At 46.2% G+C, this 24,366-nt stretch overlaps 1 protein-coding gene across 1 annotated transcript in view; it reads left to right on the top strand.

Moving 5' to 3' along the window:
* The window catches only part of LOC144824115 (gonadotropin-releasing hormone II receptor-like), a 240,357-nt gene extending 223,211 nt beyond the window's left edge, over positions 1 to 17,146 (top strand). Inside the window, exon 3 of the mRNA XM_078683227.1 lies at positions 16,161 to 17,146. Within this exon, the coding sequence (XP_078539353.1) occupies positions 16,161 to 16,630 (470 nt within the window). The 3' untranslated portion in view covers positions 16,631 to 17,146. The remainder of the gene's footprint in view (positions 1 to 16,160) is intronic.
* The last annotated feature ends 7,220 nt before the right edge of the window (positions 17,147 to 24,366 follow it).

Raw genomic sequence — 24,366 nt, 5'->3', positions numbered from 1 at the left:
CTGGACACACTCTTTTCTCTTATGCTTCATCATTGGTCAGTGCTCCTCATCGGGCTGGTGTTGCAATGCCCTATGGGTCCCCGAAGGGTCACTTTATCAGAGATCTTTTAAGTGATAAAGCCGTAAGGGTGTGTGCGGGTTTGAGTGGCTGTGGTGTTCTAGTGTGTAGTTAAAAGATGGCTGGAGGGGGTGACTAGTAAATTTAATAGAGTATAACCCCTCTGTCGTCAGTAAAAAAAAACGAAGGTTGTGCTGCCTGAGGGTAACAATAGCCCTCAGTAGCTAGACCAGTGGCATACCCATAATGGGAATGTTGAAGGTCAACATGTTTTGTGCAGTTCGTGGTCTCAGGAGGAGATCCCTTGCCCTTCTTCAGGACCAATATAAAAGTGCAGTGAGTGCTAGTGTAGTGAAGTATTATCAGGTACAAATACCTACAAGGGATTAATTCAGCTATAAATTCATATTAATTTCTGCATTCAAATCTTAACAAGCTCTGTCAAGTAGCATATGATTAGATGTGTTCTAATATAGTTTCAGTTATTTCCATATGTACAAATCTTCAAAGAAATTTTTAAACACGAGTATATGTATACAACAAATACATTTATATTGGCAAAATCATTTGCACAGAGTACAAAAATAAGCATAAAATTATTCAGTAAAAAACACAATGTACCTTGAAGTTTACAGTGTTTTTCATGTAACAAACATTTCTTAGTTACAATAGTGAACACCTTTTCACAACAATCATAGGGAAATGGGACTGACTACACAGACAACATGCCCTTCAATTCAATAGTACTGAGAAATAGGTGTGAAGGTCAACCTTCCGGTCTAATGTTGTGTGAAAAAGCCAGACGATCCACAGGACATTAACTAGAATGATGAATGACCCTTCAGAAGTGATGTGGATACATTTGACGCCAACTTTTCAGGCAGCGGTATGCCGGTTGAAACTATCCTCGCCGCCATATAGACTTATACATATTGTGTCTTGTGAATGCGCAAGATGTACAATGCCTTTTTTTATTATTTTTGATTCCCTTGTGAGGGGGGATGGGGAGGAGCAGAATGTAGTTCCACAGAGTTTTTTTTAAACTCTGTGGAACTATGTGGAGCACAACTCCGCATACTCCGCCCAGGGTTAGCTTTTTACTGATGGCAGAGGGGCTATTTCCTATAAAATTTACTAGCCAGAACTCCAGCCATCTTTTAACTACACACTAGGACACCACTGCCACTCAGACCCGCACACACCCTTACGGCTTTATTACTTAAAAGATCTCCGATAAAGTGACCTTCGGAGGACTAGTAGGGCATTGCAGCGCTGGCCCAATGTGGAGCAGTGCCCAATGATGAAGCATGACATCCTTCGGGTGTGTGAGGACACCATGAGAAGGACACACTGTCCCCATACACTGCAGGCTGGTATGCACGTCACACCTATGGTGCTCTTAAATACATGTCCAGCCTGCCATTTCACGCTGTTGCTTGCTTTGGCCCGATGGTGCTTTTAAAGACGTGTCCAGCCTACCATTGCAGGCTGATGCACACAATTGCACGTTTACTCAGGCTGGCCTGCTTAAGTCACTAGTCATCCTGACAGGATTTTTCACTCCCACCTGAGTACCCAAGGGTACATCTTAAGGGGTTAAACGTGTGGAAGGAAAAGGCAGGGCAGATACGCTTGTGTCCCTGCCCAGATAGTGAGGAATACCCATGTGTGTTTTCACTACCTAAGAGGTTTGCTCTTCCCGTAGGCTAACATGGGGAAATGGTTAAAAACACTTTAGACTGTAATAGTGGATTGTAATGGAGCAGCCTCAGGATGTTTCACATCATTGGATGTGCAACGGCGACCCTTTGGCAGTGGTAAAGGTGGCTTTCTCATAGTTCACATAGAAATGCCACTACTTGAATGTGGGCATTTATGGGCTCTAAATTCTTTGTGTGCCTTGGTGCTTGGCTTCAGTCTACACTGGAGGCTGGGAAGCACATCAGAGCGTATGTATTTAGCTATGAAGCACATTAGCCTGGGTGCTGAAACATCTACTGTTCTTTAACATGGAGGGAAAGTAAGCACCAAACTGCGTGACACAACAGGTATGGGAACACATGGAGAGAAACATTGCCTTTCAGTGGGAAATGATATAGTCCAAAACTCTGTTTTTAATATTAAATCAGGGCCTTCGGTAGTCATATCACTGAAAGTACAAGATTTGAAAAAAATGTATTGTCTAAGGGTGCTCATGAAGACGCTTTCTATGGACTGGAATTTAGAGAATGCTAAAGTGATTCTGGTATTTTACTGACCTCTGCTTGTCGTTTTCTTTCAAGAAAGTTAAATAGAGACAGTTGCCAGACAAATAAAAAAAATAAAGTCCCTCAGCAGCATGCACTTTAGGTATTTTACTGACCTCTACTGGTCGGTTTCTATCAAGACAGTTAAATAGAGGCACTTGAACAAGCAGAAAGCAATTCTGTCATTTTACTGACCTCTACTGGTCGTTTTCTATCGAGACAGTTAAATAGAGGCAGGTGAACAGAAAAAAAGTCCCTAAGCGTAAGCAGACAAGTCTTAGAGCTAGCTCCTGAGCCCACAAAGTACATAGACATATAAGTATATACTAAGGTATATACAAAAGGTCTTGAATGCTCGACCTTACAAAATAAAGCTTTTTATAGTCGGTGACAACTTCAATGGACTGGTTCATGGCTTCTAAATTATGTTTTAACTGTAAAAATCCATTCTATGTAGCCAGCAACTGGAAGATGATATAATTTGACTTGACAGTGAGTTTTCAAATGACCTGCTCCGGGGTGAAGGTGTTCATCATATTGCGGAAGGAAAGTGCAGGTAACTGGGCTGGAGGTGTACTTTTCTAAAATGTAGAGTTTACTTGGCTCTGATTATGTTAGTACTGAATCAGTACCGACTCATCTCTGAGGAACGTAATGGATGCTTCCACTTCACTGCTAGCAAATGAAACAGAAAACTTTGTTTGTAAGAGCAGTGTCTGGGGAAAAGAGTGTGGAAAAGTGATGTGTATAATGTTCGTAATAACTCCTAAAGAAAAACAATTTCACTTCTTTACAGGAGAACAATCTTGCCCGTTCTATCACAAAGGCTGCTCAGTTAGATTTTTATCTCAGGAATTCTGTATTTTTGCACAAAGGTGATGAAAACTGAGCTCCTATTTCACAGGCAGGATACTTTGTTAAAATGTGGTGGATAGATCGCTTGCCACATTATAAGAGCCATAGGCTATTATGCACTTGCAATACTACATTTGTGATGGACTATGCCAACCGCCAATCTCTAACAACTTCTAGACTGGATCTCATGTACATATGCTGTAAGTTGTAGTACAACATTTGAATTATTATCCAGATATGCTTTGACATAAACATCAAATATGTCCTGTCATATTATGAGTCACAAATGTTTAGAATACAGCTGGGGTGTTGCACAGGTATGACGGTGTCACAGAGTACTCACAATGTATGTATCTGATCCCAACACATTTTTAAATTCACTGCCACTTTCACTCACATTAGATCAGAAGACCTCTCAAATCCAGGTTGATGAACCAGGGTGCAGTGGATGACAGTTTTTAATGACTATGTCATTTAACAGACTCATAATTTTCAGTCTGCCAACATTTGATACAGCATAAATCATGGGAGATAAAGCCTTCCCTAAGTGTTTTCTCTATGTATGTGTTAAAGACCTCTGACAAAAAACTTCAGAGCCTCGCAGGGGCGCGTGAATGGCATATGAAGTCTTGTTGCAGGCACTGCTATTTACATGTTTTAAGTACAGGGTCACCCGTCAAGAAGATCAAATACGTTTGATAGCCTTCAATGCGCTTATGCAGATCTATACATGTATGTGTAATGCACCCAAAAATGAGTTCAGATCTGCCACTGACCTAATGGTAAAAGCGGGGGTTCCTTCAGTACGATGGTACTAGAATGCCATTGAGCAAACTAGTGGTCAATATAGTTAATTACAGCTCCTGAGTTGCTAATGATGTTGATAGATGGAAACGACGATGCTCGCAGCAAGTGAACGGGGTGGAGAAAGTTTGAGGCTGTCGGCATTTTGTAACAAAAAGGCACTAGGTTGTTAGGAATTACATACTAAAGCCTTCTACCTTCTTTTGTGTCTCAGCTTTTTCAAACTGACAAACAGCAATTGTGAATACAATGCCCCTTAACTTCAGAGTATATACACACACCTTCATTATGGCGTACATTTTGTTTATCTTAGTAGAAAGGGTCATGATTTTCAGACTGTAAGTATTATTTGTTTTGGAAATTTGTCGGCCACAGATGTGCAGGTTGAAGATCATGATCTTTGAGATCACATGCTATTAGTTCTTTTACAGTCACAACATCTTCCATGCAGGCCATGTTTTATTTGTAAGGTTAGGTCTACCAAGCCTATCATGGTGTTAATACCACTTGAATGATAGCATCTTGTAGGTCATACCACGATCCACTTTGAAACAGCAGTAGGTGCGACTCTTTTGATCAGTGGGTGATAATTGATAATTGAAAAGAAGTTATGGTTGCCTTGTTGTATTTGTAGCAATTCAACCCCTTAAACTATTGCACGCACCTAAGGTTCAACATGCCCTTGAACTCTCAAAGGAATTACTCACAGTCTCATAGATTCTTTTTTGCACAGATTAAGATATGATCAGGCAAGTGAATTACCCCACAGATTGACTATCATAATTGTGACATTATATTGATCATTTGAGAAGCATGTTGATTTCATCATGAAATGAAGAAGATGTGATTGAAATGGCAGACGTGTTCGGGGTACTCTTTGTTAAGGGTATACAGTAGCCAGGTACTCTATGGTAAGGGTATATAGTAGCTACTGTTATGGAGTATGGTGTATGGAGTCTTCAAGTGGATAGCGTTCAAGTGGAACTGCTAAGTGATGTGCCAGCCACAGTGCAGCAAGTAGTTTTAGATGCTCCTTCACTTGACAATGAGCCAAATGGATTTTTCTTTAAAAAAATGAGTAATTCCCAGCAAAATAAAGGTATCTAAACAAAATTGAAGTTTTAGAATCTGTCCCTGATCCATCAATAATGGATTTCTGCAAGGAAAACAATCAAAAACATACAGTTTGTTTGCATGAAAATCAAGGCAATTTCATTACGGTGATTTCCTCTTAGATACTTCTTCTGTTATTTCCTTGTAAGTAATAGAATGACAATGTATATAGGTAAGATTTTTAGGGCAAGATTGGGAGTTAGGGTTAAGGGGCTAATGGTTAAGAGTATTGTTAGTGGGTTAAGGGTATTGTTTTAAGGGTATGGGGAAAGGGTAAGGATAAGTGTTTAAGGGCAAGGGGTAGTTTGTTGAGGGTAAGTGATTAGAAGTAGAGGTAAAAGGAATAAGGGGTAACAGGATAGGTTACCTGCAAATGAATAAGGGTAGAGGATTGGGGTAAGGGGTTAAGGGTAACAGTTTAAGTATAAGGGTGAGGGGTAAAGGTCAAGGCATTAAAGGTAAAGAGGAAAGGGGTTATGAATACGTTTAAGTGTAAGGGGTTAAAGATGATGGGTAAAGATTGAGAAGCCAACATGTAAAGAATGAGGTTGAAAGGGTATAAGAGTTAGCAATAAAGGTGTAAGGGATTATGGGTAAGAGGTTAAGTGGAAGAGAATGGGTAATGGGATCAGTTTAAGTATAAGGGTGAGGGGTAAAGGTCAAGGCATTAAAGGTAAAGAGGAAAGGGGTTATGAATACGTTTAAGTGTAAGGGGTTAAAGATGATGGGTAAAGATTGAGGAGCAAAAATGTAAAGAATGAGGTTGAAAGGGTATAAGAGTTAGCAATAAAGGTGTAAGGGATTATGGGTAAGAGGTTAAGTGGAAGAGAATGGGTAATGGAATCAAGAGAAAATGGTTAAAGATAAGGGTGTAAGGTGTTAAACGTATTGGGTAAAGTAAAGGATAACGTGTTAAGGGATTAGGGGCTAAGGATAAAATGTAAGGGATTAATGATGAGAGGTTAATGGTAAAGATGAGGGGTTAAGAGTAAGTGCTTAAGGGAAACTACTTAAGAGTGACAGATTAAGAGAAAGGATAAATGATTATGGATAAGAGTTATGGGGATAAGGGTATAGAGGTAAGCGTGAAGGGGTAAGGGTAAAGGATTAAAGGTAAGGATTTAAGGGTAAGGGTTGAATTACAAAGGTAACATACTTAAGGTAAGGGATTAAGAGTAGGAGCAAGAGATTAAAGTTAAGAGTAAGAAGGTAATAGTAATATGTATTTAGTGAGTAGGTATGGGGTTGAGGATTTAGAGGGGGATGGAATAAGGGTTTTTGGGAGGCTTCATACAGTCATGAGTTAAATGCACTAACAATGAGATGGTGATAATGAAACTATAAAATGTTCTTACCCACAGAATAAGAAGGATATGGTAAATGAAGAAAGAGCTGAAGAAGATGGTACGCAAAACAAACTATAGGAGATTGGATAGTATGTATCCAAAAATCACAGTGTAACTCAAAGGCTAAAAAAGGAGTCCTACTCAAAATTGCTATCAGCAGCTTCTGGATAGCAAGCATTATTTTCCTGGCAGCAACTGGTTCTCAGTTGAAATGTAGCATGAGATGATATAATGCTGCAGCTTTAAAGTATCTTGCTGAGTATTTTTCTGCATTGTGACCCCTTTGGAATCTCAAGACTGAACAATACCACATAAGAATAGCGGTCAGGGCATGTTGGGTGTTGGAATTATTCCAGCATGCAGTTCTACCTCGCCACAATCCATGCTTTTGGTTATGCCAAATGGCTCCCTCCAGCAATGTGGATATATGTTGCCTGCAGCAAGTCACAAGTGCGCTCCAGTATGGTGGCGGAGGCAGCTCACATCCTGTGGCCTTCAGGGAATATGTTAGCCAGCAATGAACCTCCTGTCATGATGGATCCATAGTGCCCCAATGACTGCAATCAGGCAGGTCAGAGTCGTGTTGCACATTTTCTTAGTCCAAAATTTATTCTTGGCATGGGGTGAGGGCTATGTGTCTTTTGGTACTGTCAATATGATCTGGAGAACCTTTTGTGGTATATCCAAGGTGTACGTCTAGCCATTGTTTTTAAACAAATGATATTAAACAACTACTCTTGGCATCTTACAAGCAGCAATCCAAATACAATAGCACACAGGTATTGTTGAGGTTCACTCGCGTCCCTGGATCCCTTCTTCCGACAGTTCTCTTGTCATAGAACCGCAGTTTGTGTAGTACTGCGTCTTTGTTATTACCCCCTGCTGCGCAGCAGTCCACTCGTTATTATTAGCCTTCCCTGGGACACAAGATCTAGATCACTTCATTGCCTTGCCTGCCTCCTGTAGGAGATCAGCAACTCCCCCACTCCCTCCTCCCCCGCCAGGCGTGTCTCACACAGCAAGTGCCGGATACCACTAATGTGGCCCTACATGCATCTGAAATCATGTGACAATATTCTTTGCTCTTGCCCCCATACCATAGTGTCTGGGCGGTCTCCATCATCTCCACCCAGTACCTCCTCACCGCTACTCATAATAGTTTACAGGTGGTTATTTCCTGTCTCCAGCTCCTGCGATGTCCCCTGTGGTTCTCCCTCTGTTTCAGCCTCTGGGTCAGTAGTGCCACCAAAGTTTCCCACGCTCTAGCTGATTCTAGCGATTTCTCATTTCCAGTCTTTCTGGCTATTCATAGCCTTACTGCCCTCTCACAGTCTGCCCAATCAATCAATCAATCAATCAGAGTACTTGTAGAGCGAGCTACTTACTGTGAGGGTCTCAAGGCGCTGAGGGGAGGGGGTGCTGCTACTGCTCAAAGAGCCAGGTCTTGAGAAGTCTTCTGAAGGCGAGTAGGTCTTGGGTCTGCCGTATGTGGGGAGGAAGGGTGTTCCAGGTCTAGGCAGTGAAGTAGGAGAAGGATCTGCCGCCGGAAGTCGTTGGTTGGATGCGAGGGACAGCTGCGAGGGCGAGCCTGGCGGAGCGGAGCTGGCGGGTGGGGGTGTGGAAGCTGAGTCTGCTGTTAAGGTAGGCTGGTCTGGCGTTGTGGAGTGCTTTGTGTGTGTGGGTGAGGAGCTTGAAGGTGATCCTCTTGTCGACGGGAAGCCAGTGTAGGTCTCTCAGGTGGGGGGTGATGTGGCTGCGGCAGGGTACGTTGACGATCAGTCGGGCGGAGGCGTTTTGGATGCATTGTAGTCGTCGTAGGTGTTTGGCTGGGATTCCTGCGTAGAGTGGGTTACCGTAGTCCAGTCTGCTGCTAACGAGGGCCTGTGTCACCGTTCTTCTTGTTTCAGTCGGGATCCACTTGTAGATCCTGCGGAGCATGTGGAGGGTGTTGTAGCAGGAGGAGGAGACGGCGCTGACCTGCTTAGCCATGGAGAGGGAGGTGTCGAGGATGAATCCTAGGTTGTGTCCATGGTCGGTGGGTGTTGGTGCTGTTCCCAGTGTGGTCGGCCACCAGGAGTCATCCCAGGCTGAGGGGGTGGGTCCGAGGATGAGTACCTCCGTCTTGTCCTTGTTCAGATTCAGACGGCTGCTCCTCATCCAGTCGGCGATGGCCTTCATTCCCTCGTGGAGGTTGGTTTTGGCAGTGTGAGGATCCTTGATGAGGGAGAGGATGAGCTGGATGTCGTCAGTGTAGGAGATGATGTTGAGGTCGTGCTGGCGGACCACTTGTGCGAGGGGGGCCATGTACATGTTGAACAGCATCGGGCTGAGGGATAAGCCCTGGGGCACGCCGCAGATGATGTCGGTGGCTTCGGATCAGAAGGTTGGGAGACGGACGCTCTGGGTTCTGCCGGAGAAGAAGGATGTGGTCCAGTTGAGGGCCTTCTCTTGGATTCCGGCTTCTAAGAGGCATGTCTTTAGAGTGCGATGGCAGACTGTGTCGAAGGCGGCCTGTCAGCCGCCTTCGACACAGTCTGCCATCGCACCATGCCATCGCGGCCGTTGTCTAGTTGGCGCCTGATGTTGTTTGTGGCGGCGATGAGTGCTGCCTCGATGCTGTGGTTTCGTTTGAAACCGGACTTGGACGGGTCCAAGATGATGTTGTCTTCCAGGTGGCGGACCAATTGCCTGATGACGGATTTCTTGATGACCTTTCCCGGGAACGGGAGCAGGGAGATGGGCCTGAAGTTCTTGAGGTGCTTGGGGTCCACCTTGGGCTTCTTTATGAGGGCGTTGATTTCGGCGTGCTTCCAGCTTTCCGGGAATGTAGCTCTTTTGAAGGAGATGTTGATGACTTTCCGTAGTTGGGGTGAGATGGCTGCGTCTGCTTTGTTGAATACGTGGTGTGGGCACGGGTCTGATGGAGATCCTGAGTGGATGGATTTCATGACCTTGCGTGTCTCGTCGTCATTGATGTTGGACCAGGAGGTCAGGCGGATGGTGCTGGTGGTGTTCGCAGGGGAGGTGGAGTCTGGCATAGTCGGGCGGCTGTGGTGTTGAAGCTGTCGTGGATGTCAGAGAACTTGCAGTGGAAGAAGATGGCTAGTGAGTCTCACAGTTCTTGTGAGGGCTGGATGTCGTTTGCGCTGGGGTTGGAGAGTTCCTTTACGATGCTGAAGAGCTCTTTGCTGTCGTGTGCATTGTTGTCCAAGCGATCTTTGAAGAAAGATCTCTTGGCTAATCTGATGAGGTGGTGATGTCTGTGGGTGGCATCCTTGTGGGCTGCGTGGTTGTCCGGTGTGCGTTCACGGAGCCATATTTTCTCCAGTTTCCGGCATGCGCATTTGGAGATCTGGAGATCGTCGGTGAACCAGGTGGCTCTCTTGCTGGCTTGGTTTTTGGAGAGTTTCTTGAGCGGGACGAGGGTGTTGGCACAGTCGTCGATCCACTGTCTGAGGTTGCCAACTGCGGTGTCTGGGTTGGTGGGGTCGGTGGGTGGGTTCTGGGCAAGGGTGGTGATCAGCCGGTCTTCGGTGACTTTGCTCCAGCAGCGGCGAGGCAGCTGTTGGGTGCGGTGGTGCGTGGTTGGTTTATTGAAGGTGAAATGAATGCAGCGGTGGTCAGTCCAGTGGAGTTCGGTGGTGTGGTCGAAGGTGATGTGAGTGCCTGTGGAGAAGGCGGGGTCAGCGTGTTGCCGGCGGCGTGGGTGGGTACGGTGTTGAGTTGTTTGAGGCCAAGGTTGACGAGGTTGTCGATCAGGGTGACGAAGTTGGCGTTGTTGTTGTTCTGGAGGTGGAAGTTCAGGTCCCCGAGGAGGATATAGTCCATGGAAGCGAGTGCTTGGGTGCTGGTAAGGTCGGCGATGGAGTTGCTGAACTGATCCCAGGGTACGGGGGGTCTGTAGATGAGTGTTCCTCTGAGGGTGGTGTTGGGGGTCGGTGTGCATGTCGGTGTGCATGTGTGGAGGGTGTCGTCTGCGTCGGTGGCGACCTTGAGGGTGGACTTGTGGACGATGGCTATTCCTCCTCTGGTTCCGTTGGCGCGATCCCTGTGGGTGATCTTGTAGCCATCCGGGATGGCTATGGCGATGTCGGGCGCCGAGGAGTCGTTCCACCAGGTTTCGGTCAAGAAGGCTACGTCTGGGGCGGAGGTGTCGAGCAGATCCCAGAGCTCGGCAGCGTGTTTGCGAGCAGAGCGTGTGTTGAGGAGGTGGTTGGGTCCAGTCCTTGGAGGTTTGGTAGGTCTGTCACAGGTGAAGCTGCAGGTGCGGCAGGAGAAGGGTCTGTGGGTCCGTTTCGGGGTGGCCTGGAAGCAGGTGGGGTGTCGGCCGGCGTTGAGTGCGTGGAGGCTGCTGGCGTCGTAGTGGAGTCTGGTGTCGTGGCGTTCGCCGGGTCCAGGGTTCTGGCGTGGGCGCGGTCCAGGCACGGATGGGCGCAGACAGGCTTGACTTAGGCGTGCCAGTGGCGCGCCCGCTGCGCACGGCCATGCAACTGGTGCCATTTGAAGGGGAGCTGGGAGGCAGGAGCAGCTGGGAGGCAGGAGGCGGAAGGCATACATAGTTGTCTGTACACTGTTTTATCAGACGCCTGCTTCCCTGGTTTTAACAGGGGGGCGATCATTGCATCTCTGGTGGACCCTGGTAATTTCCCAATCTGCTTTGCTTGGCTATACATCTCCACTAAGCGGGGACCCAAGAGTTCGGCATACTTGAAGTAAAACTGAACTGGGAGCCCGTCCGTCCCAGCCATTTTGTTTCTGGTCATAGCTTTAATGGCACTCCTCACCTCCCAAGCTCTATCTCCCTCCATAGTGCTTCTGCCTCTTCCCCTTGTACTGTTGGCTATTCAATATTTCCCAACCATCTATCTCTGCATCCGTGGGGGACACCTTGCTTTTATATAAGTCAGTATAATATCTAAGGAATATGCTAGTGATTTCCTGCTGTTGATATCTGACCCCTCTCTGCTCATCCCTCAGTTCTAGGATAACCGACCCCCTACTTGCTGGGATAACCAGCCATGCCAGCAGTGCCCCAGGTTCATCCCTTTCTGCGTGAGCACGTGCCATATCATTTTTATAGTCGAAACAGCGCAACATGTTCTGCTACTGCTTCCTTATTTGGGAACAATTCCTCTTGTTTGTCTCTATTCGCCAGTCTCTCCCTTTCACGCTCCCAGAGGTGCTGTTCCACTGACAATGTGTCCCTCAGGAGTATCTTTCTCACCCCCACCATCTCAGAGATGCACATGCCCCTTATCATGACCTTGAAGGCCCACCATTCCATCAAGGAGTTTGCAGCGGTCCCAGCATATTGTTTAAATTATTCCCCAATTACTGTGCGTATTGTTGCTTGATATACCTGGTATTCTAGTGCCTCTGGTCTGTGGCGCTAGGTTGGAATGCTCAATTCACCCCTCGTTCAAACAATCCCAACCAGAAGTGGGTTGTGGTCCGAGACCGTCCTCGCCAAATATTTACTTGTCTGCACACATTCATGCACATATGGGGAGCATAGTATAGAGTCTAATCTAACATGTAGCTCGGGTAAGTGTGAGAAAAAAGAATAGTCTCTGTCCTCCGGATGCTGTGCCCTCCGAGAGTCTATCAGCCCCCACTGTTTCTGCCAGTTCCTGTGCGCTTTCATAGTTCTACGGATGGGTGAGTCAAGCAGGGGCGGGTGACAGTGGTCGAGATCCACATTCTCAACACAATTATAGTCACCTCCCAGTATCACTGAGCCAGTCAGGACCTGTGCCAATATTCTAGAGTGGAGTGCCAGGAATGAAATTTGGTCTGTGTTTGGCCCTTACTCACTACCAATCGCCACATCTTTCCCATCAATCTTGCCCATTAGGACTACGTATCGCCCCTCTGGGTCAATTATTTGCTTAGTGCACTGGAATGGGACACCTGCTCTCACCCACACCAGTGCTCCCATAGCAAACACAGAATAATTTGTGTAGTACACTTGTCCCCACCATCTATGTTGTAATGCAGCCCCTTCTTTCGCAATTATATGTGTCTCCTGCAACATTGCAATTTGAGCTCCTCTGCGTACTAGGTATGCATGTATCTTGTGGTGCTTTGTCATGGTGTGCATCCCTCATACATTCCATGAGATGCACTTAAGGTCTATGGTGGGTACCATCGGGCTGGTTCTAATGACTCTCCAGCAACTTTCTAACCCAAGACCCGCCTGGACCCTAAATTCAACTCCTGAAACAAACAAACTCCCCTCTCCAGGACAGGTGAAGGTAGTCCAGCTCCCATCCAAACTTGAAACAAGAAAAGGTCTCTTCTAACTTTGGGGTTGTGAAGACTGCCAACCAGACCCAGGAGCCCCATCAACCGGGTCCCCCCATCACTATTTGCAGATCTTCAGCCCCAGTGTCCCACTCAGTACACCACATAGCCTCCGGGGAGCCCCCTTCCTTTCCCCACCTCTGCACTGAAAGGGTATAGCCTGCTAGAATCAGTGTCCCTTCCACCTCCACAACCCTCGCTTATATGATGTCATCAACAGATTTGGGCGTTATCTTTGGTAGGTCTGTCTCTGAATCTTCAGCTGCACTGGTTGCCTGTGAGCAATCCGACCGTTCCATCTCTTGGTTGCTCTGATTTGACCTGGAGCTGGATCCCGCCTGACTGAGCGCCGCTACTGCCTTGAGTGCTTTGTGTCATTCTTCCCTAATTTCTGTTGAGGAGGGCGCTCCAGATTTACCCAGAACCCCCTCTGCCTTCTTCGTTATTGACCCTGGGGAGTTCCCTCGTGTGTCGCGCCCCGGGCCAGAGTCCAGCCACTCCCAAGCCTCCTGCGAGATCTGAAAGAACTGCATCCCTGTCTGGCCGACCACCCTCAGCCGGGAACAACATTGCATATGGAATGTGTAGCTGTTGTAACTTCTTTATAAACACCAGGTATGAGGATCTCTGCCTCTGCACTTCCCTAGTGAATTCAGGGAACACCATTACTTTATTGTTTCCAACTTGTAGATTATTTTCCTGGCGGGCTTGCTTGAGGATGTGATCATGGTCTCTGAAGTGAAGCAGCCATGCCACTATAGGTGGCGGTAGAGCTCCTGGTCTGGGGTGCCTGGTTGGGACCCAGTGCATCCGCTCCAGTGCATAAATGGTGAGCGCACCTCTGGGGCCACTTCTGTTGGCAACCAGTCTTCCAGAAACTGCACCATATCATTTCTTTCTTCCCTCACTGGAATTCCCACTATGTGCAGGTTATTCCTACAAGACCTCCCCTCGTTGTCTTCTGCCCTCACCTCCAGGGTCCATACCTTGGTTTAAATGTCTTTGAGGGATTTCCGCAGTTCCATTACCTCTGTGGGAAAATCAGAAATTGTCCGTTCACTATTGGTTACCCTCTCTGCTAAACTACAGTGGTCATCTTTCAAAAGATTTAAGTCCGTACCAATGGCGTTGATTTTTGTTTCTAGTGCTTAGTGGGAGGCTTTGATGGCCTGCATGATATCTGTCAGCATAGGTCGTGTGATAGGAGCATCCTTCACCAGCTCCGTACTGTCCTCGTCTTCATCTGTCTGGGCACTTCCCCCTCTAATGATAAGGCTACTGTGTCCCCTTCGTTTTGGTACCTTCCTCATATTCGCAGGCAGCCACTCCTCTTTGGCGGGTTGAGCGCCAAATGGGGGGGTAGGCGATGGTCCGTCACTGCTCTCCGTTCCCTTCTCCTCGGTGAGGCACGACACCCAGTGGCCCGCTCTGCCGATCGTGATTAATGGACTTGCTCCGCTTACTCAGCCAACCTTCAACCACTGACCTTAGTGCCCTGGAAGTATCTTTGTTGTTGGGAGCTTCACAGAATGCCTGGAAGCTCAGGGCAGAACTACAGGCCACCTCTCCGTCTGCCCACTTTCCCCCTCAGTGATCGGCGTGTCTCCCGCCATTGGCACTCAGAGTGCTCCATGAGTGCTCCATGAGCACTCTGCGGTCTAATCCACCTGATTCTACTCCACAAGCCGTCACCTGTTCTTTGGTTGGTATGGCATCCGCAGGGGACTCCTCTATCTTCCTTGTTCCCGGGCTGCTCTATGTGTTCACAGGGAGCCCTCTCACCACTCGCCCCTTTCACTGCCCCATGTACTTGAAGCCTGAAGAGACAGTCACAGGGCTCATGGTGCTGTCCTCTGGTCCCCCTTTAATCGGTGCAGCCGCCGTACAGAGGGTGCTCCTTCCGTTTACCATCCACGCTGATTCCCCAGGATCCTCTTCTCACTCCTGCATCAATGATCCAGGTGCTGAGCTGCCCCCACCGTGGCTCCTGCAGGCCTCTCTCCACGATCTCCTGGTGGTCATGGGATGTTCACAGGCGTGCAGTCCACCTTCTACTTGTGCCTTTATCTATTGTTATCTGTTGTGTGCGCTTTACCTACCGCTCTCGACTCCACCACTGCTGGCCCGTTTAGGCGAAGTGTCTCTGCCGCCGCACCAGTCAGGTGCTGCGCTCCTTACAGCCCATTCGGTTCTCGCTACATTGACTGTCTAGTCACTGCTCACGGCCGTCCCTGCCCCATCTGCGGTGCTTCTCTGTCTGGGGCCGTTCCACAGCAATTCATCCCTACTGCAGTCTTATAGGCACTTCCCACTCCTATCAGCTGCGGGAGGACCCGTAGCCCCCTAGCAGCCACCACTCGAGAGCGCAGTTGTTCTAGGCTTCCCCTGCAGCCTTCCTTCTTTTCCGAAGTTACAACGTCGTCTCGGCCCCCTGTGGCCGTGCCTCCTGTATCAGGGCCTCTCTCCTCCACCTCCAGGCCCCACCTGCACCGCTCCGTCAGGCACAACAGCTATTTCCAGAATCTGCAGCTGGTCTCCTGGGGTGGAGCCACTGGTCACCCGTCTCCTGCACTGCTCTGCTGGTAACTGATCAGCTTCAGCATTCGGTTGTTGGGTGGACGCCATTTTGTTCACAGTGTCTCGTAGCTGTATTTCGCTGATCCTGACTTGTCCGCAGAACATGGCCCCCCCGGTTTTGGTGGGGAATTGCTCCAGGATGTCTCCCCGCCGCTCCAGCCAGTTTTGAGTGGGACTGGGGCACAGGATTTTGCTGGATGGGGGATTCTCGGGGCAGAGCTCCGCAGACCGCTTCCAGCTACATAAGCGTCTAGCCATGACCCCCCGGGTGTACGTCTATCCATGGAAACATTTTGGCAAAATGGGCACGCTCAACATCAGAAAATGAATAGAAGGCAAAAATTCAATAACTTTGGTGGTCAATGTTACACAAACACATACTCGTGCTTCCCAACCAGGTGGATGAAAAAATGTGAAGATGGTGTTTAAGGTGTGGGGCATTGTGGAAGTCAGGTCCGTGTCTTTATGAGTATTTTGGTAATGCCTATGGTAAAAACGCTCTGCTAGTAAGTTTTTCCTAAAATGACGGTGAACTTGCACACCGTGCAAATCCGAAACAGCTTTAAGGTGCAAAACTATTGTTACAGGTAAGTTACTTTTTTCTTATATATATTACTTTTATGATAGGTGTGAGAACAGATGACATTTCAGTAAAAACATACATTTTGTTGAATGGGCAAGAGTTGTCTATTCAATAACCCATGTAATACAAATTGAATATTATTACTTACATTAAAAGAAAAAAGCACTGTTGATCTTGTCTATTCAGTATTGATTGAATCTTAACCATTAATGACATTTAAATGGTTTATTTGTGGTGTGTTGGGACTACAGTTTCTTTTTTTACCTGTCTTTCAGTTTCCTCGAAGGAGGTTTATCTCCGCCGTTCAAAGAATAACATCCCAAAGGCTCGTATGAGGACCTTGAAGATGAGCATTGTGATTGTGAGCTCCTTCATCATCTGTTGGACCCCCTACTATCTCCTCGGGCTCTGGTACTGGTTCTATCCAGACACCATGGAGGGGAAGGTCTCACAGTCCTTAACCCACATTCTGTTCATTTTTGGACTTTTCAATGCATGCCTGGACCCCATCACCTACGGCCTGTTTACGATCCACTTCCGCAAGGGTCTGCAGCGGTATTGTGGCAGGGCCAAAATGAACTCCAAACATGAAATTCCTTCATCGGTGACAGGTTCCTTCCGCTGTTCAATGTCCTCCTTTCGCAATAAGCGGTCCACAGTTCTGACACACGAATTGCCTTCAGTCAATGGCACCCAAAACTACCTCCAGGTCAGGACAAATGGTTTTACCAGTAGTTGCGTGTAAGAACATGTTATTTGGTGACTTGTCTAAATCATCAATTTGACTGAAAGGAGAGCTCACAAATGCAGTGGTGGTACTTCACAAATGCAGTGGTGGTACTTTCATGGGTCACAATTTAACCTCGACTGCCAACACAGTTCTGGAGACTGAGGACTCCAGCTTTGATATGAATCAACATAAAATGATCCTCGTAAGAGGGACACTGCAGGAGCTTGTGCAAATAATCGATGTCCTTGCAGACTGCACCGGTTGTAAACTATGTTGTGAAGATGCAGACTCTCTGATATTTGATTTTATGTGTTTATGCATGGAATATAGCTGCAAATCCAAGATAACCTGCCATCGAGCCAGTCAACATCTGGTCCTCCAGTGGATGCACAGAAGCCAAACAGTGCTACTAAACAAAAACTCAGATACATTTGCAAAGGCTGAAGGCTATGGCTGAGTGTATTTTTGTATTTGGGTTTTGTTTGGGCCCTTATATTCTTTTATTTCCCCTAAGATGACCTTGCTCTACTCTATTCCCTTTGCTTCTGTTAAGTACTGTTTTAGTTCACTAAAACTGTTTGCATTCCACGCAGAAATTGTTGTTTCTATTATTTGTGACAATTAGCTTTGAAAATGTAAGACTGGAAGTACTGTTGAGCAGCTTTGAGGTAAGGGAGGTGGCCCCACCAGATTGCAAGTGGAGTGCGAGCCCCTGATGTTCAGTGCTGTGTCAACTTGAATTATGTTTCTATCCATTGATCTAAAGCGGTATACAACCTCTACAACGCAACTTTTACCACGACCTACCATTACCACGCATTTTTTACAACGCAGGATCCATGACAACGCATACCATTACCACGCATGTATTTACAACGCAGGTACTTTTACAACGCAAACCATTACAACGTAAGTATTGGTAAGTATATTATTTTATTAAAAATATTATTTGGTTTTTTTTGTAAAGGGGTATTTTTTGGGTTCAGGTTCAGTTTTGGGTTTTTGGGTAAAGGGGTATTTTTAAGGTTTAGGGTCAGTTTTCAGTTTTTGGGTAAAGGGGTATTTTTAGGGTTTAGGGTCAGTTTTCAGTTTTTGGGTAAAGGGGTATTTTTAGGGTTCAGGGTCAGTATTCAGTTTTTGGGTAAAGGGGTATTTTTAGGGTTTAGGGTCAGTTTTCAGTTTTAGGGTAAAGGGGTATTTTTAAGGTTTAGGGTCAGTTTTCAGTTTTTGGGTAAAGGGGTATTTTTAGGGTTTAGGGTCAGTTTTCAGTTTTTGGGTAAAGGGGTATTTTTAGGGTTCAGGGTCAGTTTTCAGTTTTTGGGTAAAGGGGTATTTTTAGGGTTCAGGGTCAGTTTTCAGTTTTTGGGTAAAGGGGTATTTTTTGGGTTCAGGGTCAGTTTTGGGTTTTTGGGTAAAGGGGTATTTTTAGGGTTCAGGGTCAGTTTTGGGTTTTTGGGTAAAGGGGTATTTTTAGGGTTCAGGGTCAGTTTTCAGTTTTTGGGTAAAGGGGTATTTTTAGGGTTCAGGGTCAGTTTTCAGTTTTTGGGTAAAGGGGTATTTTTAGGGTTCAGGGTCAGTTTTCAGTTTTTGGGTAAAGGGGTATTTTTAGGGTTCAGGGTCAGTTTTTAGTTTTTGGGTAAAGGGGTATTTTTAGGGTTCAGGGTCAGTTTTGGGTTTTTGGGTAAAGGGGTATTTTTAGGGTTCAGGGTCAGTTTTGGGTTTTTGGGTAAAAGGGTATTTTTTTGGGTTCAGGGTCAGTTTGGGGTTTTTGGGTAAAGGGGTATTTTTTTGGGTTCAAGGTCAGTTTGGGGTTTAAATTTAAATTACATTAAATTAAATTGATTAAATTAAATGTAATTAAATTAAATAACATTAAATTAAATTAAATTAAATTAATTAAATTAAATTAATTAAATTAAATTAAATTACATTATATTAATTTTAATTAAAATAAATATTAAAAAATATTATATACTTACCAATACTTACGTTGTAATTGTATGCGTTGTAAAGGTATATGCGTTGTAAATACATGCGTGGTAATGGTATGCGTTGTCATGGATCCTGCGTTGTAAAAAATGCGTGGTAATGGTAGGCGTGGTAAAAGTATGCGTTGTAACGTCATACATCCATCTAAAGCCCATTGTGAAACTGCCACAATGAGAAAAACAGAGACAAAGGAGAATTACCAGACATTTCATAAGACTATAAGATTTTACTAACAGGAATAGCTTTGCAAAAAAAATGAGATGCATTGTATGTGCAGCATTATTGAGAATTCAGAAGCTCAGGAGCTGTATAACATTATGCGCCCCTTGGGTGCAACATGCATGTGCATCTGCTTACTGCAACCCTAGGGCATTTTGATATGACAGATCGTGCTCTAAACATTTGCCCAGTCCCATCGTTAATGCAGATCGTGGTAGTGCTACATGTGCACAGGTGCCATCTCAAGGGAGTGTTCCCTCATTTGAATGGGGTCATGGCTCCATGCACAAGAAGAAACACTTTGTTTTTGCACCCAAACAGTATTACAGTGAGAGTGCAAAGGCAAAGAAGCTGTCAGAAAATGTATTGGCTGTGCACCCCTTAAATGGCGGCTAGCTGGATTCATGAACCCCTTCATGTTTATTGTAATAGGGTGCACTCATCCGGTCTGCTGCCGGTGCACCCATTTAAGAGTGTGCGGGGTGCAGAGTGAGACAGTGCAGCCTTTACATAATGAAGGCTCTGGTAGTTATTTTCTATGACATGACCAAAAACATAATACAATATTGTGATAAATTGAGTTGTTGATTGAGTGGGTTGTTAAACCTGCTCATGCAATAGCCACAATCCCTTTCAGAGTGAACCACAAATGTCACTAAATTAACATGTGCTTAGCCTTTTGGTAGCTTGGCATGAAAAAACAGTGAGACTTAACTTAGAGTCAATGTCTAAAGTATTTATGCAGCACACAAACATTAATCAAGTGAAAATACAGCACAAGAAAAATTCGACACCAATTTAGGAATATAGAGAATACCGTAGTAAATTATTTGACACATAAACAAAAAAATTCCAATTAGTAGAACCAGAGTTATACATTTGTATAGTTTAGGGTAAAAACTAGCACCTGTAAGATCAAAGAGCCAACTGCAGACATTTAATCCCTCGAGACCAGGTCAATGTTGAAAATATGGCTGACCGCGATGTAGCGTGGTCGGATACAAAAAGTGGATTGGGCATGATCAGCTTTTACCTTTGGACTAAAAAGAAATTTCAGGAAAAATGCTCTGAGAAGGTGACAATCAGCGAAGCAAGTCTGCAGTTTGTTTGTGTCCATGGAGGAGACGTCTGGGAGGGTCTGGATGAAGTTGCAGTGAAGATTACTACATTCAGACTTGGGCCCTGATTAAGAGTCTTGTGGTCCGAGGCCACTGCCGCACCAGCAGTCCAACGGCCCCATTATGAGTTGGGCCGTCGGGATTTGGGCAGTAAGACTTTCCTGGGACAGCCAACACCACCATGGAATTGCCTGAGGCCCCTATATGCTTGGCGGGATTGCCGTGGTCCCGCAAAGCATATTACGAGGTTAGTCTCCACCACGGTTTTCATGGCAGTTCCACCACCATGAAAACTGTGCAGGAGAGGAAATGAAGGGGATCTAAAGGGCTCCCTGTGCGTCGTCCGCATGTGGATGCAGGCAGGGGGCACAACATGTGCCCCCCGGTGTTCATGCACACCAGTTCCTGCACGTCATGGTCTTTAGAGTCCATGCCGTGCAGGAAAAGTTTGTAGCGTTCCCATTGCAGTGCCTTTTTCCAAGGCACCGCAATGGGTTTCGTCCTTCGTCCGGTTAAGATTTCTATGTTCAGTCTTAGTCTCTTTTTGGGAGTTCAGAATTCTCCAGCAACACAAGGCTGCACATTGTATCCAGCAATGAGTTCCATGAGACCAGATACCTTCTCGCTGAGGGCCTTCTGAAATGGAATTATTACTGCGGAGAAGCTCCAAGCAGCAGAAACCTGCTTCTTCAGCCCATTGAAGTCACAACTGAGCCTGATCGGCTTAGGTGGTTGTTCCTTGTGCTCCATGCCTGGAAGTAAGATGTTTTCAAAGTCTCTCAGCTTTAAAGAAATTGAAGGAGTCTAGTTAGACACAGCAAATGGTTCCAGGACCCCAGGGACACCATTTAGGGGTCAGTACTCACTCTAACAGAGGCCACAAGCAACATCTCATTTAGGTACAGTTGCCACTGGTCAGATGGACACTTTAGTAAAAGTCTTCTTGCAACTGGTTGTGTTCCTGTAGCCAAGCAGGAGATCAGCCAACTGACCCTTAGATTCAATATTTATCCTGGATACATGTGGGGGCAGGTCCAGCCCTTAAGGTCTCATGTGTGTCAGTCTAGAGGTGTGCCCAGGGAAATGAGTAGCCCTTTCTTTTGTGCTCAATCAAAACTGGTCCTGAGGGAAGCTTTCCACCCACTGGGTTTGGAACTAGCCTGGCTGGGAGAACAACGATTTGCCTTTCCCAGGTCTTGGTGTACATTTACGTGGGAAAAGACAGGGAATGTAGATGTTAATGAAGCTCCTTGGTCCAGAGCACCTGTTCATCCTGCAAATGAAAGAAAAATGTCTCACCACACACAGGCCATTGTTTCTGCCCAGGGAGCAGCCCAAAGCATCACTCTGGGACATCTGGTCGCACTTCACCGGGACAAACTCAAAGTTTTAGATCGACCGCAATGAAGCTGGTTCGGTAGGGCTCGCTCACATTTTTACCTTCTGATTTAGTCACTTTGTCGGAGCTTTTTCACTCAATGTCGAGCTAAGCTCCTTGTCAGGCTGGGTTTAGAGTTGACAAAGGCAGCTTGGTTCAGTGCGAGGCCTCGATGAAATCCTGGAAGTCTTGAGCTCCGGAGCTTTCAGTGGTTTGAACCTCATTGATGGGTGTGTCACCTTATGTAGCTTTATACCAAAAATTCTCCAAACTTCTGGATCTTCTTCCAGAGGTCCTTTTGGAGTTCAAAGTGTCCACAGCACCAATCCGAATTTCCAGAATCTCTGAGTTGCTTCTCGGGATGTTGGGACTACACCTCCCACAAAACACCTGGCCAAATACTTTAAAGTCCTGCTGAAGGTGGTGAGCTGGTTTCTGCTTGCTGGAGATGATGCAGGTGGAGCTCTTTTAACCTGTTGCTTTCAGGGAGCCCACTCCTTCTCTTTTTAAAGCAGGCTAAAGTCCTTAAGGCTGTACCTCCCAAAGTGTGTAGCAGGTGTAGTCATTCAGAGTGCAATCCTCTTGGTGCAGGCCAGGGTTCCAGCAGGGCGATCCCTCTTCTTCGCAGAGATCTGTGTTTCTGGGCAGCTCTCCCATATTTATCCAGAGTTCCAGGACGACAAGCAGAGGGCACCCCATACCAGTGGGGTACCAGGTAACACCCAGAAGTATGACAATTTCTTCCTCCAAAGTGTGGCATATTCTCTTCCCGGTTAGGATCCGGCTAAGCCAACCTACTGGTGCGACTGCATTTCTCTAACGCTCTCCTTCCAGTCCTTCTGCTACTTCAATTACTGGGGCTCCTGTCTGACTTGTTGTGAAGGAAGTGGGTGTCTCTATGGAGGCCACTTCACACCTCATCAGAACAGTTTGGCTCAGCCTGCCAAAGGCTGGCCAATCAGGAGAGGCAGCTGGAAGTTTGGATTTTGGCTCATCAAAGGAAAAAAGTTCTATAACTTACTTCCTGTGATAGTTATACTAAATGTAACCATGGCAAGTTGTTGGATTTATTCTATAATTTTAAGTCTTTGAATGATATTTGTAAGTGGCTACTGCCAATAATTATACTTTAATAAATGATTCCTATGTTAGCCTATGAAGCCACTGTGCTGCAAAGGGGAAAAATGAAACTGTTCCCTCCGCAGGGCACATAAAGCATCTTTAATAATGTCCATCCTTAAAGCTAGAAGGACCCTACCACTGGGGTGCCTAGGCGGGACCTCAAGGGATGATTTATATGTAAAAATAAGGTAGGTTAAGAATTTGGAAGTACCTTTAATTCTAAAGTCGAATTTGCAAATAATTTTATTTTAAAAGCTGCCTGCAAAGCAGGTCTGCCTTTTAAATGACGATACCAAAGGGGATGATGGACGGAGCGCTTGAGCAAATCAAACACTCACCCCCAGTCAAATGATCTGGGTTTAAACCATCATCATTCTTTAGCTCACTCCACCACCCCAGTTCAGACATGGCCATATGCAAATCAGTCTGACCCAATGCCTCATGGGAACAGTCCTGCCCGAACTGCCAAGCCATGTCTTCCCTGGACCGAAAACAAGCATCCTGGGACTGGTTTTGGGTTCAAAACCCTCATCAGCCAGGCTATTTTGAATCCAGTGGCAGAGTGAGCAAGGGACCCACCTCTGGGCATACCCTGCCAACTTAGGGTGAACAAAGCGATACCAAAGGGGATGATGGATGGCGTGCTTGAGCAAATCAAACACTCCACCACCCCAGTTCAGACATGGCGATATGCAAATCAGTCTGACCCTGTGCCTCATGGGAACAGTCCAGCCCAAACTGCCAAGCCATGTCTTCCCTGGACCGGAAACAAGCATCCTGGGACCGGTTTCGGGTTCATAGTCCCCCCCATCAGCCAGGCTATCTTGAATCCAGAGGCAGAGTAAGCAAGGGACCCACGTTTGGGCATACCAACTTAGGGCGAACAAAGTAATACCAAAGGGGAAGATGGACGGAGCGCTTGAGCAAATCAAACACTCACCACCAGTCAAATGATCTGGGTTTAATCTATTCAGCTCCGTCCATCATCCCCTTTTGGTATCGCCTTTGAAATGACAGCAGGCATCACAACAGTGCACACTGAGGTGCATTAAATCTGCTAGGCCAATTAACACACATGCGGTACCATATACCAGGGGCTTACAGGTAGGTTGTCATACCAATTGTAATTACACTTAATTACCATATACCTTCAACATAGAGCACTGACCCTGGACCTGGTAAGCATAACCCAGGGCACAATCAGAGTCAGTTACCACCAGTATCAATCAAACAATGGGAGTGATCAGGATGAAAAGGAGGACTATCTCACACTGCATCTGTTTATGTTGCAGGCATTGAATTCTAAACATGGACTGATCTTTCCCTCCACACACCTGAGTGTCCTCTGATGCCTGAGGGATCGGTGATAGTGTTTGCAGCACAAGTCGTGCCCTGCTTCGCTGTCGGCCAATGTCCCAATATACATGGATGGCAGGGCCCCTTCGATGGGAGTCATGATCTGAGTTGTTTGTTGCTGTCCCTGGTGTGGCTCCAGTAAGTGTTACCTTAACATGTATTAGTGTAAGGGACATTTGCATTAACAGTACAATGTACATGCATCACTTACTTGGGCTGAGTCCAGGAGTTGAGGTGTCCAGCTGTCTGAGCCTGGTAACTTCCTCAGGCCAATGGTGCCTTGTAGGTGGGGGTACTAAGGAGGTTCCACCCCCTGTTGTACAGCTCTCTACAAGGCATCTGGCAACCTTCTCATTGTTCCTCGACTGGAGATCATACCACCTCCTGCGCATTTCCTCAACAGAGCGCTGTGTGACCCCAAATCCATTTAATTTTTGCCTTCATGTCAGATTATATATTCTTTTTTTGAACCTCTAAGACGTTCATGAGGGTCTTGGGACAATGTATTGAACATCTGAACGTATCACTGTGCATGGTTCCTCAGTGAAAATCAATAAATGTGTGTTGTG

This window comes from Lissotriton helveticus, chromosome 3_1 (assembly GCF_964261635.1).
Source record: "Lissotriton helveticus chromosome 3_1, aLisHel1.1, whole genome shotgun sequence".
Lineage (NCBI taxonomy): Eukaryota > Metazoa > Chordata > Amphibia > Caudata > Salamandridae > Lissotriton > Lissotriton helveticus.
This window is presented reverse-complemented; position numbering and strand designations above follow the sequence as displayed.